This window comes from Solanum tuberosum, unplaced genomic scaffold (assembly GCF_000226075.1).
Source record: "Solanum tuberosum cultivar DM 1-3 516 R44 unplaced genomic scaffold, SolTub_3.0 scf00745, whole genome shotgun sequence".
In the NCBI taxonomy this organism is placed as follows: Eukaryota; Viridiplantae; Streptophyta; class Magnoliopsida; order Solanales; family Solanaceae; genus Solanum; species Solanum tuberosum.
Window position 1 is genome coordinate 75,205 of NW_006239660.1, and position 10,028 is coordinate 85,232.

Genomic DNA, 10,028 nt, shown 5'->3' on the forward strand with positions numbered 1-10,028 from the left:
TGTATAGTATATCTGCTATTTCACTTGACAAGAAGCCAACCTCGACTTCTTGGGAAACATCTTACCAGAAAAGGAAGAGATGCATTAATATTTGGTATGAACACATCTATAAAACTTCAACTCCACCAATAAACAAAAATTAACAAAAAGTTTTAAGGTCAAAAAGGACCAGTAACATTGAAGTGGATCGACTAAACGTAAAAATGAAAATGCACCAGGTTAACACTCTCCAGAAGTAAAATGTAATTGGAAATAGATAGAATGCATTTAGAACCAAAGATTCAAGAGTTCACCAACATCTCTCAAAACTAAATAACATGAACTTTGGCATAACAATCCTTGAACAATATTAGGGAGATATATCTAAAACATGTAGTCTACCAAAAACTCGATTTAAATTTGTTCACATCTTATATTGTAGCCTTAGTATTTCCTGCCAAAACCACCAGCACCACGACCAAAGGTTGGGAGAGCTGCTACTGCTTGTGGTTCTGCAGCCTGCTTGACAACACCGGGAAGGTCAGACATGCCAAGGGATGAAAGCATGTCAAGGGTCTCCTTGTCGACCTCAATCAGATCGATCTTAATGGCAGACTCATCAGGAACAAAGTCCATACGTCTCTCACGTTCCTCCTCTTGCAATTTCAGGGAGATGCCTCTAACAGGTCCCTTCTGAATACGCTTCATAAGGTGGGTGGAGAACCCAGCAATCTTGTTGCGCAGACGCTTTGAAGGAATAATGGCAACTTCCTCCAATATCTTCTTGTTGGTGTGGAAATCCAAGGTCATCTTGGAGTAGTACCTCTCAATTACCTGTCTGGATGACTTCTTCACGGTCTTGGTACGTACACGACCCATCCTTGCTGAAGCTTCTTTTTATGAAACCTGTTTAATAAACAAAACAAGAATTACTGAAACAGTCCTTCACAGTAATTTCTTGTTGTTGTACTGGTTTTTGTGAATCGGACTAATCAAGCACTAATCAATGACTCAATCACAAACAAAGTTAAGATTAGCTAAATGAATCCTCTATAACAATGCACTCCATTAGGGCATGAATCACTCCAATTACTACTGTTCTGATAAAGATGTTGCAAGGACCCACAACACCACACCCTCCAAATATTACTTGTAAATTATTGACTTTTTTAATTACGAACTATCGATCACCAGTATATCTGAAGAAAATCGTAGCATAGCCACACACAGCTAGCTATCCAGAAATAACAAAAGCCTACAGCTTAAACAAGATACTTGTACAAGTCAAAATCTAAACCCTATATAGATCCTCATCCCAAGTGATGCTCTCACACTACATATGTAGTTTATCTCTCTAGCAATGCAATCCCACCCTCCGCTTCTTAAATCGTCTTTTAAAGCATACCACTTAAATTGACTTATAAAGCATATCAATCAAATATATATCATGTGAGTCATATATGGCAAAAACTATCATCATGGAACAATCAAGGCGAATCATTCACTCAAATAAACCAATTTAAATGATAAAAGATCTACCCTAAACTTTCCAATTTCAATTACCAGGACACATCATCTTACTTCCACAGCCTAATTACATGAAACACTACAATACTACCTAACAGATCTACCTTAAATTTTCATGTTCAAACAAATCATTTCAATAATAAACACCCAGTGAATCAACTCCAAACTACATAGTTTATCTTATCTTCTGTACAAAAGACTGTTCAACAGATTCAAACTGCAGATATAACACAAACCATATAGTCTAATTGCTCTAAACTTCTGTATTAGTTAATACAACAATCATGAATTACCAAACTAATAAACAAAACATCAAACACTACCAAATTAAAACAACTAGTCACTCAACTGTCACTTACCATCTTAATTCCAGTTTTTTTCAACAAAAACATAACTTTATGAGATAATAACTAATCGTAGAATGACCGTATGAGAGAAATCAACTCGTAAAAAACCAAAAATGTAACAAACTTCTAAATGCATTCTCTTAATTATAAACTTCTAAATGTATTCGATTAGATCTAAACTAACAGATAAATCATGTAACCAGATTATATTCATATCACAGAAAACACTTAAGGTTATGATCAATCGATACAGAAAGGAGTGAAATTTGCAGAAAGCAAAAAGCTTACTTGAAGATTTGGAGCGGCGGAGGACTTGACTGCGGCAACTGATAAAATGTATGCTTTCAATGGAAAAAATATAAGAGAAAGAGATTAGGGTTTTAGTATCACTCAGAAAAAAATGGGCTTATAAAACTTTCTTCCTTATTTGGCCCAATTGTTTTGGGCCACTTGTATGTCCTCTATATACAAGATACAAGATCTTATATAGTCAAACCTCGTTATAGTGATAGTATTTATCTAGAAATTTCATGTTAGCTATAGTGAAGTGATGTTATATACGTATATTGTTGTTTGATGTTTAGATTTCATTTAGTTATTAGTAACAAAAGAACGCAAAAAAAAATAGTATAGTGACTTGTGTATGAATTATAAAAAAATAGAAAGAGTGTGCATGTAAAAGAGGCAAAAAAATGGCGTTTTCTCATAAAGTTATGATCATAACTAATGGGAATCATATAAATATTTTTTCCCATTCGTATTGAAATTTAATATGTGTACTGCATCGACGTGATTACAATAAATATTTTAATATTTTATTTTTATACATATATTATTATTTTTACAAAATATTATTACCCAGTATTTGAGTATGGTTGTTATAGAGGGGTAATTTTACAAAGCGCGTATGATAAATGTCATTATTGGTATTGATAAAATGTTATTATAGAGAAGTAAAATAAAATATGAAAAATCAATTCTCCAGAAAATCGTATCTATAGCAAAATATTGTTATAACAAAAAATTGTTACTATGAGGTGGTGATGTTTTTTCTTATTTTTAAGAGAAAACTATGGTGACCCTAATCATAACCCCATTTTAAACCCAAAAGTCTAAATAAAGTCTAGACAAGACAAAAGCAGGAAGGTTCATCCTATGTGACACGGGTGTGATATTTCTTATCAACTTTAATAATTTTGTGTGAAATTACATATATTCTATATATGTTTGTAAGATATACTTTTCAAAACTCCTATTATGTACGCCCTTAGACCTATATGTCTTATCTTAACAGTTTTCCCAGAAGAAATGTCTAAAGGAAAATTCATGGGGTCCAAGTAAAATACTATAAGTTAAGGCTTCCTCAAATATTGTGTTTAGAAATTGTTCGTTAGCTCGACTCAACTTAATTGACTCATTTAGATGTAATAATCACTTTAAAATTAGAATTTACTTATTAATTTTAATTAAATTAGGACAATGTCAATTTAATAATAATTATTTATTATTTAAAAAACTGTATTTTTGTCCCTTTTTAAAAAAATTAATTTGATGTAATAAAAATTTTGGACATCATTTCTTAAGACGGTTTAATGGGTAATGGAAAATATAATAAACATTTTGAAGTTTTTTTTTTGGAACCCCAAGATAACCTGCTGTCGCTACAACCTCTGCCAATTTAGCATTGTACTAAATTCTTAATTTATTATTGATTTTTTTTTAAAAAAGTCTATCCTTTGTTTAATCTTAAGCTACATAATTTGTATTTTCGGAGTCAAAACACAATTAGTTAGGTAACTTTATTATCCTTGCAAAAAAATATAGAGTTAATCTTTCACCTACAATATCCAAATTACATAAGTTGATTTCTTCTTTTCAACAACATTCAAATTATTATCTCTCACTTCTTCAATGAGTTGAGTATTACTTAAAATGATTATAAATTTCAATTTGGGGTTTAACGTTTTTTAATTTCAAGCAAAACATGTTCATCAATTATAGTTATCTATTTGTTGATCTGTTTGTAAGTTTTACCTCTATTTGAAGTTGTCAAATTTCTAAATCATTTTGACAGTACATATATGACATTGAAAAAATATATTTTAATAATTATCAAAATCATCTAAAAACAATTTCAGTTGAGTGATTGTGAAGAAAACTGAAATTTTGAAACTTTGTTGATATCTTACCAACAAAACTTTTAAAACTAAACAGATGTATGAATCATGATATTAATATGTGATAAACTAATGTATAGTTTTCATATCTAGACAAAAAAAACGTAACTAATACACAACTCTGATATTTTTTTTAACATCAAGTAATTGATATTTAGTGTTGTTTTCACTTTGAGCAAGAATTGTAATTTATGCATAGATTACTTTGTCTCTATTTTAGGTCTCCAAGTGTCAAAAGATTTTACAATTTATTTATTTATATAATCAGTCACTTATGCATGTTTGTAGTTTATAACATTGTATTCAAAAACACTGTATCTTATTATATAACATGAAAAAGATTTTAATTGTAATACATATTCAAACAAAAATCTATTGTCATTTAATTAAAAACTTTAAAATTTAAATAAAATTTACTTTATTCACAATGTCATGAGTTCATAAAAAAATAATGATCTTTTCTAAATATTAATTGTAATACATATAGTAGTATTTTTCTAGTGATTATAAGAATACTTTTGTTTTAAAAAATAAAAATTAATCGTAACTTGAAATATTAAAATAAAAATATGATAATATGAAGAAAAAAAAAGATTTAGTGCATTCTTATGGTACTAGACAAGAAATTATAATTTTTTATATTTAAAAAGACTTGAAAATGATATTCAACTCTATAAAATTAATACTCTATCAGATTTAATTTATACAATACCTTTCGAATTTTGAGATTCAAATAAAAAATTACCGTAATTCTTTTCATGTTGTTCAAATATTTGAATTGTAAATTTTGTTTCTAAAAACATTAAAATTTCAAGTCGGAATTCATGGTCAAACTAAATAGGCTCGAAATTTAAATTATGCCACATAAATTGGGACATGAAAAGTATATAATGATTTGAAAAAATTCCTAATTACAAAAGCATTCCTACCATGAATACTAATTCACTCTGTAGTTTGAAATAATTATATATTATCTCATAATTAATAATTTCCTACCACATTTCATGTCATATACACCACTCCTCAGATTTCAAGTCAAATGCATGTATCAAATATACTAAATACTTGAATTTTTGATGCATTATACATTCGAAAATATAGATACATCGACAGAAAGACAGGCGAGCGAGCCAATGTATCACAATATGTGAATCAAGCTTGGATACATTGTATTTAGAACATGTCAAATTTGATTTGTAAATATGTAATACGGAAGGTAATCGCTTAATAAAGAAAACCAAAGTAAAAGCACATAATTAAGTACTAAACTAAAGAAATTTATGTTGTTTGCTCTAAATTTTTAAATTATCATAAGTAAGAGGTTTCATTTCTCTTGGACTTTTATTTGGGTTGTTCGAACAAGTGAGCAAATTATGTTAAGTTTTATCTCATTAATACATAATTTTCTATCGCGGCTCTTCTAATTTTTTTTCCCTCTACATTTGTTCTTCTTTTTTTCTGTGTATGATAATTTTATATATTATTTTAAACTCAACTTTTCTCAATCAAAATCAATTGATTTTACTTATTAATGAAAAGAAATATTTGAATTAATTAATCCTTCAAAAGAGTAATTTTATAGGTTTGCATATCAAAAATGTGAATTTTGAAAAATACATGAATATTATGAATTTTTTTTACTTTAAGCCACTGCATTGATCACCCCAGTACTATTTTGTTGTGTATCATGAACTAGTGTGTTTTTGAATTAGTCGTAATTGTGTTAGGTTAGCACTTCACTTTGTTTTAATTGCTACTTGACACATAATATACTCTCTTCCGTTCATCTTTACTTATTTACTTTGATTTTTAAACATCTCTTAAGAAATAATAATTGATATGAATATTTTATCATAATATTCATATTAATTAATGTTTAGTATATTAGGTCTTCAAAAATAATTTGAGAAATAAATTATTAATGGTAAGTGTAAAATATGGAAATTTAAATTTAATATAATGACTAAGTAAAAGTAAACGGAGGAAAGTAACATTTAGTTGGATATTTTGGAACTTGGGACGTGTTTTTGTCTTTCTAACGGAGCGTTGAAGCTTTCAATTAAGTTGATTATGGACATGGTAGTTGTTGATTCTATTGGATATCTTACGGAAAATATTTGATCACAAGATACGCATAGTATTTCCATAGTTTGAGGCGTATGAGCCGCGTATCAAATAACACCATCTTTAAAAATATTTCACCCGGTACAAATATATTTCCAAAATTCAATAAACTCATCTCATATAAAATTATAAACACATAAACTAACAAAAATTAAATCAAAGAAAAACCAACACATCATTAAGATATAGGGGAAAGAACCAAAAGAAAAGGAGTAGAGATAAAAGGGTGTGTTCGGTATGAAAGAAAATGTTGTTTTTTTTTTGGGAAAATACTTTAATGGAAAATAAGTGAATTCTTTATTTATTTTCTTGTGTTCGGTATATAAGCAAAACATATTATCCAAAAGCATTTGTATATAATCTACACAACTCCTGTGGGGTGGAGGTGGGAGTGGGTGCAAGGTTAGGGATGGGGATAGTGGTGAAGATGAGGTGGGTTGGAGAGTGGGGATGACACAATCAATATGAAATACCACTCATGAAACCCGTGACCTTTAGGTCCCATGGAGACAACTTTACGGTATGTTCGTGATTTGGAGGTAAGTCCCTCCACATAACTCCTCATCAGAAAATGGGCTACATTATTACTGCCTCTATTCACACTGAGAAGCAATGTAGTGGATACAGCTTCTCTAAGCTAAAATATCAGCTAGAAGAGCCCATTCCAAATGAAATGTCCAAACATTCAGGAGGTAAATGAGCTGTGCAGCTTCACGAGCGAATAGTATCTCTTACGTTCACCAACCAGGTTACCTCCACACTCAGTTAGTCCTGTCAAGCTATCAGTTCTTGTTTGATCGAAAAGTAACAATAGTCCCCTTCTGCTGGGTGAGGAGACCATTAGGTTGAGAGGTAGTATTGTTATGATTCACCTTTCTCAATCTCCAACTTTCCATCTGATTCTAGTCACGGATCAGCAGCTGCGCAGGAAAGTCACAAACTACCACTCTTCCTTGTTTTTTTCACAAGGACCATAAGATTCTAAATGACTTGGTGATTCGTCTCTTGATTATACTCCTGGATAACTTTCCTTTGGTGACGTTGACTTGCCACAATGGACCCTGTAAAACAGGTTGCTAAATTTGGAATGTGGAGATTCTAACGTGATTGTTGGCAAGAGGAATGACTGAGCAAACGCATTCTAGCCCTGTCTGGATGTCATAAGAATCTAACCTGGCGGTGTTAGAAGATGTAACTGATGGCCTTTGCTCATCATATTATGGGAAAGGCACTGCCTGGAGTCCAGCTTGTTTACAAAGTTTGTGATCACATCAGATGCTTGGAGGAAAAGTGGTTTTTGACCAGCTTGTTGTTGTAACACCATTATGTTGAGATAACAGGTACTCCGTGATAAAATGCCTCTGATTTCTTATACATGTCGAGGTCTACAAGAACCAGATTTTAATTACTTTTTCCACGTTTCTGAACCAAAAAACTTTTGGTTTAGAGAAAGGATCTAAAATCCAAAGCAGTTACGTTCTTTACCAAAACTCTCCACATGAACATGATCCATTAGTAAAGTGATGAAAACGACTAACATCTCTGACGATGATTTCCCTCCGTGTTACTTTTGAAGCAAACTTCATGAAAGAATGACAGTCCCCACAGATCCTGAGGTTCTTCATAATTCTTATAGGAGCAGTTGAGGGCAAACACATCAATCCATATGTAAAAGCAAGCTTCTCACTATGATGTCTCAGAAGCTCATGTTTTCTGCTCACTTCCACATCATGCAAGTCGTGTTCGGTTTCACCTTTGTAACCTAACTTCTCCATACCTACCAACAATTCATCTAATCTTGAATAAACCTCTATAATGCTTGGATGATTTCTCTCCCCGACCATGAACGTGTGAACCTTGTCTTTTATCTGTATCCAACTCTTGCCTCTTTCTTTCTTCGCTTCACTGTCTTTAAGAAGCTTTCTTGTTGATGCAACATCGCCCCACCTTCTCTTGGAAGCATATATGTTTGAAAGCAAGACGTGGTTTCCAGCATTATTAGGCTCGAGCTCAAACAGATGTTTAGCAGCAATTTCAGCCACCTCAACATTTCCATAGACCCTGCAAGAGGCCAATACAGAACCCCACATGGAAGCAGTTGCAGCAAACGGCATATTTTCTATTAAATCCTTAGCTTCTTCAACCAAACCTTTTCTACCAAGAATGTCAACCATACATGAATAATGATATACATTGGGAGACAAGTTATGTTCTTTCTTCATCTTGGCAAAATATATCCGCCCCTTGTCAACAAGACCCATATGACTACAAGCAGATAACACAGAGACATAAGTCCATTCATTCGGGTAAAATCCTGCTAACTGCATTTTCTCAAACAACATCATCGCCTCTAAAGACCGCGCATTTCTAGCCAAGCCAGAAATCATTGAATTCCATATTACATCATTCTTCACCTCAGCATTTGAAAAAACAATATACGCTTCGTCAACACTTCCACATCTTGCATATAAGTCCACAAGAGATGAAGCCACATAAACATTAGCACCAAAACCAGTTTTCCATACTATAGCATGTGTTTCGTTCCCTTCTAACAAAGCAGCCATCGCAGCACAAGCAGATATAACTGAAGAAAGAGTAAACTGATTATGCTCTACCCCGAACTTTTGTAGCCTATGAAAAAACATTATAGCCTCCTCATATAACTCATTTTGGACATATCCAGCAACCATTGAACTCCAAGTAACCTCATTCCTCTCATTCATAGAATCAAAAACACGAAAAGCATCTTTCATCAACCCACATTTAGCATAAACATCAAGCAAAGCAGTTGACACAAAAACATTAGATTCCACTGATACCTTAATAGCAAAACCATGCAATTGTTTACTTTCTAAAACAGCAAACTTAGCAGCACAAGCACAAAGAACACCTGAAACAGTAAACCCATTAACCTGACTCCCTTCCCTTTGCATTCGAACGAAAAGACGCAGAGCTTCATCTTCATCTCTGTTCTGTATATACGAACCCATCAGGGTGTTCCAAGAAACAAGTGTTCTTTGAGGCATTTCATCGAACACCTTGCGAGCAAAATCAACAATGCCGCATTTCGAGTACATATTGATGAGCATGTTTGTTGTCAATATATCAACTTCATATCCATATTTTATAATCTGGGTATGCATCGATTTTCCAGTCATTGCATTCCTTTGTTTTGCGCATTCTTGTACTGCCCGGTGCAAATATGGTAGAATAATTGAATTTTTGGACTCCCCATTAACTATGTATTCTTCATCGTCGGATTTATGAAGTGTAGCATCGGCGACGGAAGATAAATTTCTCCGGCGAGCATTACAGAGATTGGAAAACTTGCCTCTTTGTAAGGCTTTCATTTCATGGCTTTCAGTTCCAATTGTTTAAACTCAACGATAACTAATTAGGGGAGGCTAGTTGAATATTGAATAAAGTCAATTTGTCTATTGGTCTTGTTTCTATCTTTGGTTGCAACTCTAAAAAATTATTACGATTCGATATGATTTGTGAATAATATAATTCGAAATCTTTACTACTTACCTATTGTCTTTGGTTTCGATAGTTTGCTAAAAGTTATCATTTTAAGTGTAATGCAGCTAAATATCGTAAAGTTGAGCAACAAATATGGCCACAAGAGGAACTATTATTGGTAATTGTAGGTCAATAAAGGTTGATTTTTTAGGTTAAGTGATGTATAGCGAAATATTAAATCAACTTGTTATTTTTTATGGTGTATCTAGATATTGATGATGAAACTAAAGATTTGTATTGTTTATAAACTCTCCTAATATGCAAGTCATGAAGGACTGATATGTCTTCATGTTATATTCAATATATCGATAAATTACTTACCATAATAGTAGATCATCATAATTCAAACTTT

General features: G+C 32.1%; 2 protein-coding genes across 2 annotated transcripts; both read right to left on the reverse strand.

Annotated features, from left to right (window-relative positions):
* Positions 1-237: 237 nt before the first annotated feature.
* On the reverse strand, positions 238-2,171 carry LOC102577445 (40S ribosomal protein S17-like protein; the record flags this gene model as incomplete). Its single annotated transcript, NM_001287942.1, is given in 2 exon segments — positions 238-885; positions 2,142-2,171. A coding segment is annotated over 1 exon segment (435 nt). The 5' UTR covers positions 859-885; positions 2,142-2,171.
* Positions 2,172-6,424: 4,253 nt separating this feature from the next.
* Positions 6,425-9,672, reverse strand: LOC102597631 (pentatricopeptide repeat-containing protein At5g04780). The gene has a single exon (XM_006367178.2). It carries the CDS (start codon positions 9,502-9,504, stop codon positions 7,636-7,638), a length of 1,869 nt encoding a protein of 622 aa, XP_006367240.1. The 5' UTR covers positions 9,505-9,672; the 3' UTR covers positions 6,425-7,635.
* Between the last annotated feature and the right edge of the window lie 356 nt (positions 9,673-10,028).